The sequence below is a fragment of the Palaemon carinicauda genome, chromosome 28 (assembly GCF_036898095.1).
Source record: "Palaemon carinicauda isolate YSFRI2023 chromosome 28, ASM3689809v2, whole genome shotgun sequence".
Classification (NCBI taxonomy): Eukaryota; Metazoa; Arthropoda; class Malacostraca; order Decapoda; family Palaemonidae; genus Palaemon; species Palaemon carinicauda.
This window is the reverse complement of record NC_090752.1, coordinates 36,640,875-36,663,374: the sequence shown is the minus strand read 5'-3', so window position 1 is coordinate 36,663,374 and position 22,500 is coordinate 36,640,875. Positions and strand designations below refer to the sequence as shown.

General features: G+C 39.9%; 1 protein-coding gene across 1 annotated transcript in view; it reads left to right on the top strand.

The window, feature by feature from the left end:
- The window catches only part of LOC137622002 (angio-associated migratory cell protein), a 108,732-nt gene that overhangs the window by 75,481 nt on the left and 10,751 nt on the right, over positions 1-22,500 (top strand). Inside the window, exons 4-8 of the mRNA XM_068352489.1 lie at positions 3,521-3,642; positions 4,895-5,026; positions 5,352-5,496; positions 14,835-15,034; positions 15,251-15,421. Of these exons, the coding sequence (XP_068208590.1) occupies positions 3,521-3,642; positions 4,895-5,026; positions 5,352-5,496; positions 14,835-15,034; positions 15,251-15,421 (770 nt within the window). The remainder of the gene's footprint in view (positions 1-3,520; positions 3,643-4,894; positions 5,027-5,351; positions 5,497-14,834; positions 15,035-15,250; positions 15,422-22,500) is intronic.

Sequence of the window (22,500 nt, the reverse complement as noted above, 5' to 3'; positions counted from 1 at the left end):
ATTTTTCTCTCTCTTTCTTTAGATCTAAACAAATTTTTCTTCTAACCATTCTATGATTGCTTGACTTTAACTGTTTAACCCTGTTACATCTTTAACTAAATTGACTTTTTCACTGAATAAGATCTATTTCACTTCCCGTTTCTCCATTTGGGGTTCTATTTTCTATGTTCTTTTTTATAAAAGAAGGTGTTCATGATTTTAAGATTGTTTCTTTCAACAAATTCTAAAAGCATGTCTCCTCTGTCATTCCTTGTACCTACATCAAATTTACCTACTGCAGATTCTCCTCTCTTCTTTTGAGCTACTTTAGCATTGAAATCACCCAAACCAAACATAAATTGTGTAGTATGTGTTTTTTTCGTAGATATCTCCAGATCTTCATAAAATGTATCTACTTCTTCCTCTTTTTGGGATGTTGTTGATGTATATTGTTGAATGATCTTCAGTTTATACTTCTTATTTGTTTTGATAATTAATCATGCAATTCTATCACCAGTACTACAAAAACCTTCTATGTTACTAGCTAGATTTTTATTAGTAAGAAAATCCACTCAATTTTCTTTGTTTCTTTCATGTCATCTGAAGAAAAATAAATGGCCCTCTTTTAATTCTATTTAAGATTCCTCAGTTCTTCTAATTTCACTCAATCTTATTATATTCCAATTTATTTCTTCCAGCTGTTCTAGTAACACAACAAGATCTTTTTACCTAGACAAAGTCCTGTCGTTGTATGTTGCAAGGTTCAGTTTCCAAAAGTGGCATGTCCTAGCCCAGAGTTTTTTTAGTACCCCCTGCAGTGGAATGTAGCTGCCTGCCACTTTGGGCAGTTGATCCACTGCCGCGGGGGACTGGGGACCGGCACAGGGTTGTGATATACATGTCTGGGTTTTGGCCAGTTTTCATCACCACGTATTCGACTGTGGATTGGTGATGGTGGAAGATTTTTGTCTGATTGTTCATAGTAAACCAACCTAGTATTGGTAGCCCTGACTTGTATAGCATTGCTGATCATTGTGATGTGCAAACCCTTTCACCTGGTTAAGGTATACACAAACACAGTACAGTGCTATTAATAGAATCAATACTGGTTTGAGGATACTGTAGTGTTCCATAAATGGCAAAAAAATCACAAACGAATTTATGATGTCACCGAGTTACAATCGTGATACCCTTCTCTCTCCCTTCCATCCCCACCTCAGTATTTTAGTGTAGGCTGTTCCTTTTACCTCCCCGCAAGTTTTCACCAATAGCGAGTTTTATTTTTCCCATGATTTTAGTAGATTCTGGTATTCAAAGAAAGTTTATTCAGTAATATGTTTGTTGTAAGTTTAGTGCAATTTATCACAGTTTGTGGAGGAGAGGAGGCAAGGAAAAGGGGGGTGGAATATTTTGAAAGCTTACTGAATGTTGAGGATAATAGGGAGGCAGATATAATTGCTATTGCAGGTGGTGAGGTGCCAGTGATGGGAGAGGAGAATGAGAGAGAGATTACAAGAGAGGAAGTGAGGAGAGCACTTGATGAAACAAGAGTAGGAAAAGCACCTGGTATGAATGGTGTGAGAACTGAGATGTTAAAGGAAGTGGTGTGACTGTACTTGAATGGTTGGTGAGGTTGTTTAATATGTGTTTTATGATGTCAATGGTACCAGTAGACTGGGTGTGTGCATGTACTGTACCACTATATAATGGTAAGGGAGATGTGCATGAGTGTTGTAATTCAAGGGGTATTAGTTTGATGAGTGTAGTTGGAAAAGTGTATGATAGAATACTAATGGAAAGGATTAAGGATAAAACAGAGAATGCAATCTTAGAACTACAGGGTGGTTTTAGAAGAGGTAGGGGATTTATGAATCAGATTTTTACAGTTAGGCAGGTATGTGAGAGATATTTAGCAAAAGGCAAGAAGGAGTATGTTGCATTTATGAATCTGGAGAAAGCGTATGATAGAGTTGATAGGGAAGCGATATGGAATGTGATGAGGTTAAAATGAATTGGTGGAAGGTTGTTGCAAGCAGTGAAGAGTTTCTACATAGGTAATAGAGTGTGTGTTAGGATAGGAAATGAAGTGAGCTTGTGGTTTCCAGCGAGAGTGGGGCTGAGACAGGGATGTGTGATGTTGCCATGGTTGTTCAATTTGTTTGTTGATGGAGTGGTGAGAGAGGTGAATGCTTGAGTGCTAGGTCGAGGATTGAAACTGATAGTCCGGAGTGATCATGAATGAAAGGTAAATCAGTTGTTGTTTGCGGATGATGCTGTACTGGTTGCAGACTCGGAAGAGAAGCTTGGCCGATTAGTGACAGAGTTTGTAAGTGTATATGAAAGAAGGAAGTTGAGAGTTAATGTGGGTAAGAGTAAGGTTATGAAATGCTCGAGAAGGGAGGGCAGTGCAAGGTTGAATGTCTTGTTGATTGGAGGGTTACTTGAGGAAGTAGATCAATTTAATTACTTGGGTCTGTTGTTGCAGCAAATGGTGGAGTGGACGCAGATGTACGTCAGAGTGTGAATGAAGGATGCAAAGTGTTGGGTGCAGTGAAAGGAGTGGTAAAGAATAGAGGGTTAGGCATGAATGTAAAGAGAGTTCTGCATATGAAAGTGATTGTACCAACTATGAAGTATGGATCAGTGTTGTGTGGAATGAAAGTGACTGAGAGACAGAAATTGAATGTGTTTGAGATGAAGTGTCTGAGGAGTATGGCTGGTGTATCTTGATTAGATAGGGTTAAGAACAAAGTAGTGAGTGTGAGAAGGGGTGTAGGAAAGGATTTAGCAGCTAGAGTGAATATGAATGTGTTGAGGTGGTTTGGCCATGTTGAGAGAATGGAAAATGGCTGTCTGCTAAAGAAGGTGATGAATGAAAGATTTGATGGGAGAAATATAAGAGGAAGGCCAAGTTTTGGGTGGATGGATGGAGTGAAGAAAGCTCTGGGTGATAGGAGGATATATGTGAGAGAGACAAGAGAGCGTGTTAGAAATAGGAATGAATGGCGAGCGATTGTGACTCAATTCCGGTAGGCCCTGCTGCTTCCTCCAGTTGCCTTGGTGACTGCAGAGGTAACAGCAGTAGGGGATTCAGCGTATGAAACTTCATTTGTGGTGGATAATGGGGGAGGGTGGGCTGTGGCACCCTAGCAATACCAGCCAATGAATCCCTCGTCAAGCTGGGAGGAGCGGAGAGAGGAAAGGTCCCCTTTTGTTCCTTTGTTGGATGTCAGCTACCTCCCAAATTTTGGGGAAGTGCCTTGGTAAATAGATAGATTATTTTTCTGTATAATGCTAATGATATGTTTAGTCTAATAAACAGCTTTATTTATTAAATATACTGTAGTCACCTTGTTAATACTGTACAGTGAAAGTGTGGTAGATAAAGTCAGAGAGTTTGATATTGCAAAAATCATCAGTGAATGAAAAATTGTAAAGTTTTAAAGTTGTTTGATGTCAAGTGTTTAGCAGCTGACATTTCCTGAAGAAATCAACAATACTCCTAATTATATTGCTTAGTAATTGCTTCTTTGCCTTTCAGGATCAGTTTTCACATGCAGCATGGCCTCTGATGGTGCAGTTGCAACAGGTGGTGAGGATGATTTAGCTTACGTATGGAATGCTTTTGATGGATCACTGCGCCACACTTGTACTGGCCATAAGGTAATTCTCTCTCTCTCTCTCTCTCTCTCTCTCTCTCTCTCTCTCTCTCTCTCTCTCTCTCTCTCTCTCTCTCTCTCTCTCTCTCTCTCTCTTTTCACTTTACCTTCGTTCTCATTTCCTTTCATGTGTCTTGCTGTGAAACCTCATTTTAATTTAACTTCATAATTCAACTATTAGTACAATTGCTGAATGGTCTATCTGACTTCTGTACCAGACCATGTGGCTCAAATTCGTTAATCCAATTCCTGGATTGAAAATTTATTGATAACTTCATTTATCATGTTACACAAATCCTTCGCTCAAAAATTTATTATGCAAAAGCCTAGGTAGTATGTTGGCCAGGGCACCAGCCACTCGTTGAGATACTACCGCTAGAGAGTTAGTGATCCTATGACTGGGCAGGTAGTACTACACTGGATCCCTCTCTGGTTACGGCTCATTTTTTCTTTGCATACATATACACCAAATAATTTAGCCTATTCTTTTTACATTCTCCTCTGTTTTCATACACCTGACAACACTAAGATTACCAAACCGTACTTCTTCACTCAAGTGGTTAAATACTGCAATGTAATTGTTCAGTGGCTACTTTCCTCTTGTTAAGGGTAGAGGAGACTAGCTATTGTAAGCAGCTCTCCCAGGAGCACACTCCAAAATCAAACCATTGTTATCTAGTCTTGGGTAGTTCCATAGCCTCTGTACCATGATTTTCCACTGTCATGGATTGGAGTTCTCTTGCTTGAGGGTACACTCTGGCATGCTCTTTCTATCTTGTTTATCTTCCTATTGTTTTTACAAATTTTTTATAGTTTATATGTGATAGATATAATTTAAGGTTGTTAATTATCTTAAGATGTTTTATTTTGATTGTTATTGCTTCACTTGCAGTTCATTTATTTCCTTGTTTCCTTTCCTCACCATGCTATTTTTCCCTGTTGGAGCCCTTGGGCTTATAGCATCATGCTTTTCCAACTATGGTTGTAGCTTAGCTAGTAATTATATATATATATATATATATATATATATATATATATATATATATATACTGTATATATATATAAACATATACATACTCACATACACAGCTTTTGAATAATAAATTTATGATTGAAGGACTTGTGTAACATGATAAAAAACATTACATTCAGTTCATAACTATATTTTTATCAATGTTCTTTGATAATTCAATTTTGTATTTTACGTTAATTCAATTTTGTATTTTACGTTTACACTATTTATTTTTTACTTTTAGGACAGTGTTACCTGCCTCGCATTCAGTCATGATTCCAATTTTTTAGCTACAGGTGATATGAGTGGCTACATTCAAGTCTGGAAAACTGAAAATTTCTCCAAAATATGGGAATTTGAAACTGGAGATCTCAGTGTAAGTTTATTTTTTTCGCCTTTTCCAAACTTACTGAGTAAAGTTTTTACTGACTTTTCTAAAATTAGGGTATTCCTCTCTCTCTCTCTCTCTCTCTCTCTCTCTCTCTCTCTCTCTCTCTCTCTCTCTCTCTCTCTCTCTCTCTCTCTCTCTCTCTCTCTCTCTCTCTCAGTATTGTAAATAGTGTGTGTCAGTGGGTTCAAGATATTTGAATTTTTATACTGTACTTAGTTCACTGTGTTATAGCCTATATACTGTACAGTAATGTGGATTAAGTTTTTGACAAATATTTCTAAGATAGTGCTTTATAAGTTTTCTTTCTTAGTGGTTGACCTGGCATCATGGATCTCATGTACTGCTAGCTGGTACAATGGATGGTGATTTATGGATGTGGCTAATACCACAAGGGAATGCACGTACCTTTCCAAGCTATGGAACCTCATCACAGTGTGGCGCTTTTTTGCCTGATGGTTAGTTCTGTATGGTTTTCTGTTCCTAAATTTTTGAAATTGTTTAGAATTAATCCTGTGAATTATAATTTTTTATTTGATGGAGCTTTTTGTTTTTTAAATAAACTTTTGTACTTAAATATTTAATGTATGCAGTACACAATAATCTACATATTCAGTAATCATAAAACTAAAATTGAAGTAATTTTACAAAGTGCATGATTTTGTTATGTTGTGGCCTTAGCCCATTTTGTTATCATTGTAACCATTAATCTACAATATTCAGTGATGGTTTTGGTGTCATTGTTTTTATTCTTAAGAGAATATCGGACATGGTGGAGAGCCAAGAAGAATCTCGCTGTTTAAGTTCAGGTAAACTTGGATTGGGAAGGATAGTGTACACATCCCAACTCATATTTGTGTCAGAAACATGGAGTTCAGCAATTTTGCCTCCACAGGAGTTCAGCAATTGTTGTCTCATCAGTCATTCAAGGATCAATTGTTGGGTCATTGTGATGAGTAATTACACAACTGTGGGGGCATACATCAACAAACAAGGATGAACTACCTCTGCTGTGTAAAATGCTGAGGCATTGGCATGAGTGGATGGCTTGCTGCATTATTTAGATGGCATAGAGGTTCATTCTAGAATGTTGACATATACTTGGAGATTACCTTAATCACCAGGGACAGGTAGGAGGGACAGAAGTAGGGAAAAGGTTCTTTGATATCTGAGGACCTCCAATAATTGACCTGTTTGCCATAAGCTAAACAGGAAGCTCCAATAGTTCTGCTCTTCTATGCTAGACCCATTGGCATTCAAGAAGATGCATTCGAACACATTCTAACAGCCATTGGACAACCTTAAACTAGCCTTTCCATGCTCAGCCTGATTCGTTGGGTAATCAATTTTGTATTGTTCTCTTTCTTTCATAAAATGACCCTTGTGGCTCTTCTTTTACCATGAGTGGACTGATGTACTCATTAGATACTAGCATTCTATGAAGGCTTTGGACACTCCGGTGTCTTCTACAAGAGAGGTTTTTCTTCCAGAATGTTTACTGTACAAGGGAAAATGGGTCAACTTTTTTCATTGATTTTTGTGATAGGGGTTTCTCTCCTAGGAGTGTCACTGTTCAACAGGTAGTTGAGTGCATTCTCTTCCACTGATATTATGGGAGATAGTGTTGATGTATATGCCCGTTGAATATCCATAAGATAAATTTTCAAGAAATATCATTTCTTTTTTTAACAATTTATTTTCTAAAAGGTGTGACTGGTATATATTATTTGTATGAAAGTAAGTTTTGTAAACATTGCTTTGTTCTGGCACTGTATACAAACCCTTTCACTATTTACATAAGAGACATATTTCAATGATAGTTAAAACTATCCGTAAAACATTTAAGCGAGGTGTAAGTACCCACCGCTAGTTAGTGTGGTTATATCTGCCACCCTGCTCACAATCGCACTAATAACAATACATTATTATTATTATCATTATTACTTGCTAAGCTACAACCCTAGTTGGAAAAGCAGGATGCTATAAGCCCAAGGGCTCCAACAGGGAAAAATAGGTGAAGAAAGGAAATAAGGAAATAAATAAACAATATAAGAAGTAATGAAAATTAAAATAAAATATTTTAAAAACATTAACAACATTAAAACAGATATTTGATATATAAACTATAAAAGGACTTATGTAAGCCTGTTCAACATACAAACATTTGCTGCGATTTTTAACTTTTGAAGTTCCACTGATTCAACTACCCGATTAGGAAGATCATTGCGCAACTTGGTCACAGCCGGAATGAAATTTCTAGAATACTGTGTAGTATTGAGCCTCATGATGGAGAAGGCCTGACTATTAGAATTAACTGCATACCTAGTATTACGAACAGGATGGAACTGTCCGGAAAGATCAGAATGTAAAGGATGGTCAGAATTATAAAAAATCTTATGCAACATGCATAATGAACTAATTAAACGACGGTGCCAGAGATTAATATCTAGATCAGGAATAAGAAATTTAATAGACCATAAGTTCCTGTCACACAAATTAAGATGACAATCAGCAGCTGAAGACCAGACAGGAGAACAATACTCGAAACGAGGTAAAATGAGAGAATTAAAACAATTCTTCAGAATTGATATATCTCCTAAAATCTTGAAAGACTTTCTCATTAAGCCAATTTTTTTGAGCAATCGAAGAAGAAACAGACCTAAGGTGGTTTCTCAAAAGTAAATTTTGCTTTTGAGAATCACACCTAAAATTTTAAAAGAGTCATACAAAGATAAAGAAACATTATCAATGCCGAGTTTAAGTACTTGGGGTCTGTTATTGCAGCAAATGGTGGAGTGGAGGCAGATGTACGTCAGAGAGTGAAGGAAGGATGCAAAGTGTTGGGAGCAGTTAAGGGAGTAGTAAAAAATAGAGGGTTGGGCATGAATGTAAAGAGAGTTCTTTATGATAAAGTGATTGTACCAACTGTGATGTATGGATCGGAGTTGTGGGGAATGAAAGTGACGGAGAGACAGAAATTGAATGTGTTTAAGATGTAGTGTTTAAGGAGTATGGCTGGTGTATCTCGAGTAGATAGGGTTAGGAACGAAGTAGTGAGGGTGAGAACGGGTGTAAGAAATGAGTTAGCAGCTAGAGTGGATATGAATGTGTTGAGGTGGTTTGGCCATGTTGAGAGAATGGAAAATGGCTGTCTGCTAAAGAAGGTGATGAATGCAAGAGTTGATGGGAGAAGTGCAAGAGGAAGGCCAAGTTTTGAGTGGATGGATGGAGTGAAGAAAGCTCTGGGTGGATTGATGGAGTAAAGAAAGCTCTGGGTGATAGGAGGATAGATGTGAGAGAGGCAAGAGAGCGTGCTAGAAATAGGAATGAATGGCGAGCGATTGTGACGCAGTTTCGGTAGGCCCTGCTGCTTCCTCCGGTGCCTTGGATGACCGCGGAGGTAGCAGCAGTAGGGGATTCAGCGTTATGAAGCTTCATCTGTGGTGGATAACAGGGGAGGGTGGGCTGTGGCACCCTAGCAGTACCAGCTGAACTCGGTTGAGTCCCTTGTCAGGCTGGGAGGAATGTAGAGAGGAGAGGTCCCTTTTTTTGTTTCATTCTTTGATGCTGGCTACCCCCCAAAATTGGGGGAAGTGCCTTGGTATATGTATGAATGATGTATCAATGCTGAGATCAGGATGTTGAGGAGCCATGGTCCTTGACCTACTTACAATCATACTTTGAGTTTTGTTAGGATTCATCTTCATACTCCATAATTTGCACCATGCACTAATTTTAGCTAGATATCTATTACGGGATTCAGCAACCCCTGATCTACATTCAGGAGATGGAATTGATGCGAAGAGAGTAGCATCATCTGCATATGCAACAAGCTTGTTTTCTCGACCAAACCACATGTCATGTGTATATAGTATGAAAGGTAATGGGCCAAGAACACTACCTTGAGGAACACCAGATATCACATTCCTATACTCTTTATGGTGCCCATCAACAACAACTCTGCAACCTACTACTTAAAAATTCAATAATGATACTAAGAAACAATCCAGCCACTCCCAACTGTTTGAGTTTGAAAACAAGGGCTTCATGTTTAACATGGTCCAAAGCAGCACTAAAATCAATGTCAATCATACAAACTTTCTAACCACAATCAAGGGATTTCTGGACAGCATTGGATATTGTAAGAAGGGCATCACATGCTCCAAGGCCCTTACGAAAACCAAATTTGCCAACTAAGGAACAGGTGATTAGATTACCTTCAGCATACCTATTAAAACGTTTTGCCAAAAGACCTTCAAAAACTTTAGATAATATGGGAGTTATAGAAATTGGGCGGTAATCAGTTGGACTTGAACTACCACAAACACATTTACATAGGGGAGTAACATTACGAATTCTCCAACAAGTGCTAAAAGCTCCTCTTCTTGATAACTTGTGCAAAATAACAGATAACTTTGGAGCTAAGAAATCTGCAGTCTTTATAAAGAAAAAAAGAAAAATACCATTTGGATCTACACCTCCAAAAGCATCAAGGTCCATCAACAGAGCTTTAATTTCATGAGATCAAAACTTAGCCTCAGGAAAACAGGAATGGGGAAGATCAAGTTTCTCATTACTCTGCTTGCTTTCAAGCACATTTGCCAAGAGGGTTGCCTTTTCTTTTGGACAGTGAGTGACAGCAATTCCCCTGGCCCTAGGGATGGCGTCACATTTCAACATTATTGGCTTGTTAAAACCAGTTATAAGGAGCCAGTTGAGTGCCTCATACTAGAAACCAAAGTTTCTGAGCACAAAAGATTATCATACTATCTGGATGCAACTGTAAGGTCTTGAATATTTGCGTGAAGACCACGAATATTGCAATACAGTAGACGACATTGACGAATTCTAGGACAAACTGGTCCCGAATTTTGCTCAATGTCTCCAGACAGCATAAAAATTAATGCTGATAAAAAAGATACGTTATAGTTAAAAACCAAATTAACAAGAATAATAACAAGAACAATATATACAGAAATATAGATAAAATGATTGATCAAACCCCTGAACTATAGAAAAAGAGTCGTAAAAACTGGTCAACATGGAGGAGCCGATACACCATGCAAGGCTGGGTATCCCTCCAGGATACCCACTTCAACTGAAGGGAGGTCAGTAAGAATGGTTTTGAAAAGATAAGGAAAAGACAACCTCTTGATGAACCACCAGGCATCCATGGTTTTTCTTTTAAGCCTACCCAACACACCATTTAAAAAAACCAAGAGGAAAAAAAAAAACAAAGTGAAAAAATATAAAAAGAATATAGGATAGAAAAGTGTGCCTGAGTGTATCCTCAAGCAAGAGAACTCTAACCCAAAATGGTGGAAGACCATGGTACAGAGGCTATGGCACTACCCAAGATTAGAGAACAATGATTTGATTTTGGAGTGTCCTAGAAGAGCTGCTTACCATAGCTAAAGAGTCTCCTCTACCCTTACCAAGAGAAAAGTAGCCACTTAACAATTACAGTACAGTAATTAACCCCTTGATCGAAGAAGAAGTGTTTGGTAATCTCAGAGTTGTTAGGTGTATGAGGAAAGACGATAATGTCTAAAGAATAGGCCAGACTATTCGTTGTATATGTAGGCAAAGAAAAAATGAGTCGTAACCAGAGAGAGGGATCCAATGTATTAATGTCTGGCCAGTCAAAGGATCCAATAATTCTCTAGTGGTAGTATCTCAACGGGTGGCTGGTGCCCTGGCCAACCTATTACCTACCTACGTCACTTCATTTTGCCTTGGAAGCAAACAGAGGTCGCTCTCTCCCACAAACTAACAAGAAACAACTGGGCTAAAACTTGAAACTTTCCCTTTCTCAGGTGTGCTTGACCTGAGGATTTACTATGATGGCTTGTCCTGGCATAAAAGGATGCCGTTGGGGCACTTTTTTGTTAGTGGTGGAGACCGATCCTTACAGCCTTTGTCTTGTGTGCAATGGTCATATCTGCTCACAGGGTTGTGGTGGCTGATGTGTTAACGTCCCAGACTGGTGGGGGTTTGGGGTAATCTATAGGTCTATCTGCGGAGTCATCAGCAGCCATTGCTTGGCCCTCCTTGGTGGAGAGGTGGCTTGGGCACTGATCATATGTATATATGGTCAGTCTCTAGGGCATTTTCCTGCTTGATAGGGCAATGTCACTGTCCCTTGCCTCTGCCATTCAGGAGTGGCCTTTAAACCTTTAAAGAGGCATCTCCCTGCACCAAGTGTAGGGAAGGGCCGCCCTCCCAGTGGCAGCGATACGGGAGGCAGCGGAAAAATAAGGCAAAGAGGGATTCTTCTTCGGGGTCATCATCAAAGGTGAAGAAACCTCTCAGTTTGACTTCGTTGGCTCGTTTCTGCCATTCTGACTGATCGATTGAATTCCTCTGGAGGCCAGTCGAGTATGAGTGGTGGCCCTTTGACCCTGGGACAACCTTACAGTTCTGAAGTTTCCTTTGCTTCCCCTAGAGAAGGAGTGCCATCTTTGGCCTTACGGGAGTCTCTCTCCGCTGAATCTGTGTGTTAGTTTTGGCCTTCCTTGGGGCTCACAGGTTCCCCATGCAAGGAACAGCTTCTCGAGGTCCTGTATCTGAGGCTACAGCTGGAGTGCATAGATGCCTCCCCAGGTGTTGATTTCAATCCTGCCTACTGCCAGACTCTGTAGGTTTTGTACAAAAAGAGTCTCATGTGCCTCTGGATTTAGCAACCTCAGCCTCAGCTTGCCCACCTTACCACTGCCGCAACGATCGGCCCCAGTCAAGCGCCAGGGATAGCCCTTAAAGCAGGCAGCATCAAAAGGTGAAGGATCCAAGCAGCCCTTTCAATCTAGAGGCTTTAACTAGGTCAGAGGAGCAAAGAAAGAAAATTTGTATGTTCCTGCAAGGGGTTCATTCCTCCTATCAGTGTACCCATTGGGGGATGTCTACAGATCAGGTGGCAGAGGGAGATGTTGCCGTGTGCCAAACCTTGGTCTCCATCCTCAGAGTGGGATGGCATGTACCGTTGACTCTATCTCTCCCTCCTCTGACTACATCCAGCGTTGTCTAGTTTCTACACGAGGGGATCCTTGAAGGAACAGGCCCTAAATGCAGAAGTCCAGACTATATTGAAGGATGACCTCCAAGAGGTCCGGGACAAGTCTCCAGGCCTCTACAGTTGACTCTTTCTTAAGGAGAAGACGTCTGGAGGCTGGAGACCAATCATAGACTTCTCAGCCTTGAATGCGTTTGAACAGCAAACTCCATTCAAGATGGAGACGGCTCAAACTGTCATACAGGCCGTAAGACTGGGACTTCATAGTCTGTGTTGCGTTTTATTAGAGAAGTAGACTTCATGGTTTGGTGGACCAGAAGGACGTATACAGGTACTTTCAATTATCTGTGCACCAATCCTCTGAAAAGTACCTCTGCTTTTGCCTCTACAGTAGGGTTTACCAGTTCAAGACTGTGCTTCGGACTGTGTATGTCTTCCCGATTCTCCCCAGTTGTTCACCTTGGTAGCGGCTTGGGCCCACTTGCAAGGGATATGTTTGCGGATGTATCTTGACAATTTGCAGTTGCTACAGAATCAAGATCAGATTCTTGCTTTTTGTCACAATGTTTTGATTGAGATAAACTGGGTCAAGTCTAATCTCATACTTAAGCAGAGGTTGAAGTACTATGGGATGCTGATAGACACAGCAGGAGTGTGAGTCTTTCCATCAGACAATGTCTTTTCAAGACAAAAATCCCAACTTGGCATTGGGAGTCTTTTCACCCACCTTTCCTTGCTGGAGAAACTCATTCCACATGGGCGCCTCCACTAGAGATCTCTATAACGGTGTTTGAAAGCTCACTGTTCAGCTTCCAGTGATCCCTCTTTCCTTCCTTTTCCAATAAGACAGGAAGCTTGAGGCAATCTTACCTGGTAGATGAATGAGGAAACCTCTACAGGGCAGTCCCACTCGACTCTACGCCTCCAGACACTCAACTGTTCTCAGATCCGTTGAAGGAGTGGTGGGAGCACGCATGAAAACCTTCGTTTCAGGTGTTTGCTCACAAAAAGAAATGCATGGACAGGCCAGGTCCTTTCAGTCTACTCATTGTCATGAGAGACATATAGGAGGTTACTGGAGTCATTGTGTTCACTTTTGCACGGGACCAGGCAGACTGACATTTCTAGGGGAGGAAAAGAACCATCTAATTCAGTTTTTGGGGGACTTTCAATTCACCAAGCAGTGAGTCTTCTTATTTAAAGGACAAAAGTTTTGTATACACATAGAAACAAATAAAGAATTTTTTAAATAATTTTTATTTCTCCTAGCCATACAAACATGAGGCTTTTTGGTTAAACATCCCTCCCCAACTAACCCTCTCGGTCCTGAGGGTCTTTCGACATGTAGGGTGGGCTACTTGCTCTATAAAAATTACTAAAATTACTATTATTATTGAAATTATTATTAAAATTATTATTAAAACTATTTAGATTATTTTTATTATTAAAATGATTCAAATTGGTGTTATTGAAATTGTTATTAAAATTATAACCTGCTGTTGACCACCTCGTTAACGAATCAAACAGCTTCCTCTGAATCATTTCACTATTTAAAGGACTCTGGGATTTATAATGAAAAAAACGCAAATTATTTTAAGATTTGTTATTTTATCTAGATATGTGTAGTAATTAAACAGTCATTCTAGCCTCTAATCAAGAGTGTTGACTTGTTACTGCTGATTAGAGTTTATTAAGTCTGATGCATCTCTCCTTTTCTCACTTTATGTAAGAACTTTTTAATAGCACAGGTATATGGCAAAACCAGACCACCATTACATCTTTTTCCTTTGAGGACTTTGCCCACAATTCTATGAATATATACTCTTTAGGACTTGGTGGTGGGGTTGCTCAACAAAGCATGTGTAAAAGCCAGCATGTCATCTGGTTGTAATGGTATCTTATCTATGTGTATGGTTGACTTACAGATGTGATGTCTTTTTCTCTGTTACTCCCAATTTGTTGTTAAAGACTTTAATACTTGTTGAATGAAGTAGGTGTAGGTGAGTCACTCAGTAAGGCAACCTCTTCCTAGCCATTTATTTTATGAAGGAATGTGACACACTCCATTCCCTCTGTGAGGTGCAGAGGGTAGAGCATATGTCAGGGGATTCATGATATTTGATATCTTATGGGTTGTTTTTCTATAATGAAATCTCAGGTTTTACAGAAATCTTAAAAGTTTTTCTTAACATACACAAAATTATAGCATTGATTATTCTAACTTCTCATCACATACATGTTGGATATCTGTTTTTGGGAGTCATCATTCTTCTGTCCACATAGGTGACTAGGAAGCAAATTTTTCCTCTTAGAGATTAACACTAACATTACCTCCCAGCTGAGGAGTGAGTCTTATAAAAGTTATGGGGTTTGTATCTAGAGAACACTTTGCATATTTGGTAAATAATTTGCATTTTCTCTAGAATGGAAACCCAAACTCTTATATCTCACTTTAAACCAACTCCTCTTTCTTGTTCCCAGTGCTGCAAAATAAATCATTAGCTATTATATTGAGCAGTGTGGGTATTCCTTGTACCCTAATTAGCATACCACTTACAAACCTTGTTTCAAGCTTTGGCCATGCTCAAATTCAATGGCAAGATAGCCCTCATTTAAAGAAAAATACATGTCACCAGATTTTATTTTTCTTTGAGTTTGGCGAAATCATTTTTCAAAACATGGTTCAAATTGAATATTAAGAATCTATTTTATTGTATATCACGTATTTTTTTTTAATTTAATTTTTATTTTTTTCAGTTTTATTCTAGATCACATTTTTTTTTCCAGGAAAAAGAGCCATTTCAGGATATGATGATGGATCAGTACGTGTATTTGATTTGAAATCAGGTGAAGTAAAGTGGCAGTTTACTGGTGGTGTGGCTCATACAGGACATGTGACAAGCCTTTCAGTTCATAAAGACAATGCACTAGCAATGACAGGGTCCATTGATGGTACAGCAAAACTCTTCAACACATTAAGTGGCAAGGTAATATGAAGACAAGAGAATGATATTTAAAAGTCATTTCTATGTTCCAACAACCAGGGAAACTTGTATGAAGATATATATTTGAACTGTAAATTACAAAGTACTGTACATATATCAGTCTATCTTCTACTTAATTCTTTGCTTTTTTAAGTTATCATTTCATATATAGTATTGTCGTAGAGATTGTCTTGACAAATCATTAGTGACATCTTACAGATTGTAGGAACCCTGAATTGTGATGTTGTCTTGAGGTCCCAACCTGATGATGAAGAGGACAATGGTACTGACAAGTCTGTAGAAGCAGTTAGCTTTTGTCCATTTATTCCTAATATTGCTGTTACAACTACATTATCAGGTCTCTTGATTATATGGGACATATCTACTCAGGTTTGTATGGTGTTATAGGTTTGTTTGTTTTATGAATGCAATAAAGATTTCTTTTATAATGGGAAAGCTACATTTATATTAAAGAACTTTGGTTCTTATAAAGTAAATTTATGTAATTGTTTCTTGTCAACATTAACTTTAATTTCACAATTTATTCAATGGTCAGAGAGGTAAAAATCTGCTATTTATGAGCTAGTAAAAGCAACGTACTATAGTAATTGTGAATGCTAACTGCCTCTTATGCAACTAAAATACCTAGTCTTTCCCAATATTCATTTTCCTATAAGCATTGAAAGTGGAAATTTGTTTTACACTCTTAAAAGTTAGAATATTAGTGGTGGATTTGTATAATTAGCCATGTCATGTCTTTGAAACTACTACAGTACTATACAAGGCCATCGGTGGCTACCATGTTGGAGAAACTCCTTATTGGTTTGCCAAGTTAAAAATTGTCGTCTATTTTTGTGATGTTCATGTACAATACTTATGGCAGAGTTCCATTCTTATGATATGCTGTAACTTAGTTTTGATGCAAGTTGGAACACACTAAATATCTAAGTCTTGAAGTCACTCACCTATGCTAATGCTGTAACAAGTTATTATCTAGGACATATAAACACTCTTTATGACATATCAACATAACTAGAACTGCAAAAAACAGATATGAATTTGAAATAAAATGAAACTAAGAATAATTCAGGCCCATACTTTTATCTTCTGTGGTTTGCATCTGCATAGGGGCACATTGCAAGGGATGAAGAGTCAGGTTTAATGGGCACAGTTCAAGCGTAGAAGGTATGTGACGGGTCTCCAACCTCATGTCAGTTCCTCCACTAGGAAGAGGCTGCTAAAGAAACCTGAAGATCCATCTAAGACATGCTCGATGGGGTTCTCTCTTATCATCTTTAGCACCTCTCGCAAGAGAAAGGTCTCTGTGATCCCATCATATAGAAGTAAGGGATCATGGAAGTCAGTGTAAAAGAAGGGTAACAGTCCATGAATGGGATGCGATACCCTGAACGGAGCACCTCTACCGCCCAGGGTTCTGCCCCATAAATCTACCACCTTGTCCAATGATATTGCAGGCATTCCCCAACTGGTGGTATGTTGGGGGACATGCCATCACTAACGGGAACCTCTACATCCTCGGTTCATTATGCACAAGGGATGACCTTTACAATGAAAGGAAGACGAGGCCTCCGATTGTTTTTGTGTTTATATTGCTGTGCCTGGTCTAGTTTGGATAGCAGACAACACTGGGATGTCTGCTTCATTAGAAAGGGTCTCGGAAGAAGAGCAGAGAAGTGTGATGCACCTGCTGTTCTGAAAAAGGAAGCCTGGTTAGACTTCTCCACTTTCTGCTGGTAGGAAAAGTTTGGTGGTCTATTACCCTGATACTCCTCAGTGCTAATGTGTGTCTGGCAGACGTGTTGGGCACACTTAGACGAAATGGCGTCCCTACTCTTGAGGACACTATTACCCCAGACAAATGCACGCTGGTGGAGCATAAACTCCAGAACTTTTGCTTCAGACTGGACTAGTTCTTCATATTACTTTCGGACATCAGGTTTCGAAAGGTTCTCTGACACTGCATAAAGACATTGTTCCTGGCCAGTGGTCTAGCCAGGAGCTGGCTTGGAAAGCTGACTTAGCTGCACCTTCGAGGTACTGCAGATCAGGAGGAGGGAAGGCAGCTGTGTGATGAATAAGCAGCTCATAGTGGGTTACCCATTGTCAGAGAGCAGTTACATCTGGGTCAGTAGGCAAGGGGTTAGGGTGTGCTCCCATAGATACCTAAAACTTATGCTGACTGGAAAGAGCAGACAGAGGTAGTTTTGGCAACCTACTGGATCTCAGGGAGTTCTCTACATGTGAAATTTGTTTATTCAGCAAAGCTAGGTTGTCCTTAGCTTGATTAGAAAGAGGAATGTTAAACTTATGATATGCACTTTGGAGTTCTGGAAAGAACATGTTAATAAGGCAGTGGCTTCCCACTACAGGGGAATGTTAAACTTATGATTGGCACTTTGTGGTTCTGGAAAGAACCTGTTGATAAGCCAGCATCTCTCACCACAGGGAATGTTAAACTTATCATGGGCACTGTGTGGTTCTGGAAAGAACCCTTTAATAAGGCAGCATCTCTCCACCAAAGGGGAATGTTAAACATATGGGCACTTTGTGGTTCTGGAAAGAACCTGTCAATAAGGCAGCATATCCCCACCACAAGAGTGCAAGGGGCTTCACTAATGCTGTTAATACAGTAGGGCCCATTATATTAATAAAATTTGATGCTTATCCTTTGCCTGTGGGTATGACTTCCAGGGGAGCAACACCTGTCACTTCAAATGGTTGAGCAGATAACTGCGGAGAATCTTTTATCACTATAAGGGATGAAGGGCCTGGAGATGTATGTTTAGGCCTGGACACTAGTTAAGTAGGTTCTTGTTCAGGAATAAATATAGCATTTTTATTTCTTTCTGGAACGGCCTTGTGTTCTTGTCGAACCTCCGATGTGTAATTTGAGGAGAGGGAGGGAGATCTAGAATGTTCATAATTATACTCTCTGGTGATACTGGCTCATAATAAGATGGTAGAGGAAGAGAGGGTTTTACCTCCTCAGCTGATGAGCGTTGAGCACTAGATTTCTGCTGTCTGTAAGCTTTTCTATGAATATCACTTCTCTCCAAGCTTTCCACTCATAAATCTATTCGATGCCTATGTAGTGCATAAGCTGTTGCATGGAAACTAGTCCTTTGGTGCTTATACGCTTGTGACAAACGATATATTGAGATGGGAGGAACCCCTTTCGGAAAAGGAAGATAAGGCTCTGTACCTCATTTTCTCTCATTAGATGGAGGCTAAGGTCTTACCTCTAATACTGCATTTGTTCTGTAACTGGAATACAAACCTATGCTATTTATTAGGGGTTTAACTTTTAGGGAAGCTGAAAGGAAGGCCATTAAAATTTAGTGAGGGTTAACTATCCATTCCGCTAGTTAGCAGGGGTAGAGGGGTAGCTTGCTACCGCTCCCGCTCACACACTGGTGATTTAGCTCACTTTGCTCTTGGCTTGGATGTTGCATGGTCATTGCCATTCTTCATCCTTTGCTTATTTGCACTGCCATTTAATGCTTTTGTTTGTGCTTTTTCTTTCACTAGTGAGTGTGTGTGTGTTGACTTCTGCGACCATGCGTACTTGCCTTGGACTCTAAGGTCGGCCTTGCGGAACCTTCATGTCGGCCTTGGACACCGATCGCCACATCTATTGTCCTGCCTGCAGAGGTCAACGATGTGATAGTGGTAACAGGTGTGGTGAGTGTCGGGAGTGGTCTGCCTCCCAGTGGGAAAGGTTTGGGCGACGGCAGAAGAAGAAGTCAACGCGGGATATTTCTCCTTCGAAAGTTTCTTCGAAAGGGGAATAACCCAAGACCTCTTCCTCCGCTTCCCGACCTTCTTCCAAAGCTCCCGCTCATTTGATCTCTTCGGGGAGACCGTCGAGTAGGAGCTTAGACCCTTTAATTTACAGCCAACCCCGGTCCTCGAGAGATGGTGTTACTTCCCCTAGCGAAGCGGCCCCCACCTCTTCCCCCAGGTGAGGCCTAGTCTCTGTCTCCCTTTGTACAGATATGTCGTCCTTGGGGCTTCTAGATTCGCACTCCAAGGACTTCCTTGCTGCGCCTTATCATTTGTGGTGCTAGTGCGCAGCCGTCGTCAACTTTGGAGGTAGATCCTCTGTCGTGTGTCGACGTGATAGTTTCTGAGGCATCTTCTGTGTCTGCTGCCGACGCCCCTGCACCTTCAGACTCTCCAACGGTTACTGCCAACTCTGTTTCCCCCGTTCCAGCCCATCCTTCGAGGGGGGAACTTAGTCTTTCTTCGGTCTCTCCTGCAAGTTTTTCTCCTCCTCGGGGGAGTTTACTCATAGAGACTCCTCTGCTGAGGACTGCTACTTCTAAAGGTCAGCTTGCTGATCCACCGGCCCGCAGAGGACGTTTTTGACGCAGAGCTCGCCCTTCGCTTTGCCTTAGAGGTGACCCTTCACCATCAGTGAAAAGGCACCTCTTCGGCTCTTTACCCATCTCCAGCAGAGGAGTCTCTACTTAAGTCGTCTTCCAGCCCTCGACCTTTGCCTGTTCCTGGACCTTCTCCTGACGATGCTGCAGCTAGTCCTCGTACTTCTGTCCTGGACTCTTCTTCGCGATCCCCGTCGATGGATGTTCGCCCTTCCAGAGGGCATATCCCGGGTCCAGTTCAACCTTCACACCGACCTGCTGACCTTCTAAGCGTTTAGCTGCTCGCCAACACTCACCAGTACCCTACATTGCACCAGCGCCCTCCAGCACATCAACGCTTTCCAGAGCATCATCGCTCGTCAGCGTTCTCCAACACTTCAGTGCCCTTTGGAGCCTCAGCACTCGCCTACTCGCCTGCTCACTTCAATGTCCCAGCACTCTCCTGATCGCCAGCGTTTGCCAGCTCACTAACGCTCGCCATTGCACCTTCGCTCTCCAACGCTACAGCACTCGCCAACTTGTCTGCGCGCTCCTACGCGTCATCGCGCTCATGCCTAGCGCGGTTCTCCTGCGCACCAGCACTCTCCTAAGCTCCAGCACTCTCCTATGCACATGCGCTCTCCTTCACGCCAGCCCTCTCCTGTGCTTAAACACTCTCTGGCTCGCCCGCGCTCACCTACGCTCTCAGTTTCCTGCACACCACCGCTCTCCCACGCAACATAGTACTGCACGCCATCACTCTCCTGTGCGCGAGCGCTCTCCGACTCGCCAGCGCTCTCCTGTGCAATTGCGCAAACCCTCTGAACAGTACAGGATGAAATATGCAAGGAACGTCACAATAAAGACAGTAACCCCCGAAAACGCATTACAGTGCGACCACCGGGGAAAGGGAAAGGCTCCACAGAAGGGTTCAGGATCCCGAAGATTCGTCCTACAAAGGCTGACCCACCACCAACATCGGTTGAATATGTATCACAAGCACACTCGTGGGTGATATTTACATTGATTGAAATCACGTGTGCTTGTGATATATATTCATTTAAAATAACCACGTGTTGTAAACTCACGATTCAGCTATCATGGTGGAGATGGGTTTATTTCAAGTCTATGAACAGATTCCTGAATTCGACAGGAATATGTACGGGGACATGTCATTAACTTTTATCACTCTTAATAGCTCAGTCGATAGTCTTTGCTGGCATGGTTTCCTGGCCGATCAGGTAGGGGTTCGAATCTCCACCCGGCCAGAAGCTGTTACCATAAAATGAATTCCAAGTGGATATATATTCCCAAGATAGAATTCGGTATTAAATGCCATTCGTGGGTGATATTTATTTATACTCATGTACACATATATATACACACATATACTTATATTAATACATATATACATATATATATATATATACATACATGTATATATATATATATATATATATATATATATATATATATATATATATATATATTTATATATTTATATAAATAAAAAGATACATATATAGGCATATATATATTTATATATATGTATATATACACACATACCTGTATATATATATATATATATATATATATATATATATATATATATATATATATATATATATATATATATATATATACACATATATTCATATATATATATATATATATATATATATATATATATATATATATATACAGAGAGAGAAAGAGAGAGAGAGAGATACATATATATTCATATGGATATATATATATATATATATATATATATATATATATATATATATATATATATATATTCATATATTCATATATATATACATATATATATATATATATATATATATATATATATACATAAATATAGTTATATAAACATACATATATATATATAGATATATATACAGTATATATATATATATATATATATATATATATATATATATATATATATATATATATATATATATATATATATATATATATAGATAGATATATGGATAGATAGATAGATATATACACATATATATATGTATACAAATATATATATATATATATATATATATATATATATATATATATATACACATACATATACACATATATATACATATGTATATATATACACATATATATACGATTAGTGACAGAATTTGGAAGAGTGTGTGAGAGAAGGAAGTTGAGAGTTAATGTGGGTAAGAGTAAGGTTATGAGATGTACGAGAAGGGAAGGTGGTGCAAGGTTGAATGTCATGTTGAATGGAGAGTTACTTGAGGAGGTGGATCAGTTTAAGTACTTGGGGTCTGTAGTTGCAGCAAATGGTGGAGTGGAAGCAGATGTACGTCAGAGAGTGAATGAAGGTTGCAAAGTGTTGGGGGCAGTTAAGGGAGTAGTAAAAAATAGAGGGTTGGGCATGAATGTAAAGAGAGTTCTATATGAGAAAGTGATTGTACCAACTGTGATGTATGGATCGGAGTTGTGGGGAAGGAAAGTGATGGAGAGACAGAAATTGAATGTGTTTGAGATGAAGTGTCTAAGGAGTATGGCTGGTGTATCTCGAGTAGATAGGGTTAGGAACGAAGTGGTGAGAGTGATAACGGGTGTAAGAAATGAGTTTAGCAGCTAGAGTGGATATGAATGTGTTGAGGTGGTTTGGCCATGTTGAGAGAATGGAAAATGGATGTCTGCTAAAGAAGGTGATGAATGCAAGAGTTGATGGGAGAAGTACTAGAGGAAGGCCAAGGTTTGGGTGGATGGATGGAGTGAAGGAAGCTCTGGGTGATAGGAGGATAAATGTGAGCGAGGCAAGAGAGCGTGCTAGAAATAGGAATGAATGGCGAGCGATTGTGACGCAGTTCCGGTAGGCCCTGCTGCTTCCTCCGATGCCTTAGATGACCGCGGAGGTAGCAGCAGTAGGGGATTCAGCATTATGAAGCTTCATCTGTGGTGGATAATGTGGGAGGGTGGGCTGTGACACCCTAGCAGTACCAGCTGAACTCGGTTGAGTCCCTTGTTAGGCTGGGAGGAACGTAGAGAGTAGAGGTCCCCTTTTTGTTTTTGTTTCTTTGTTGATGTTGGCTACCC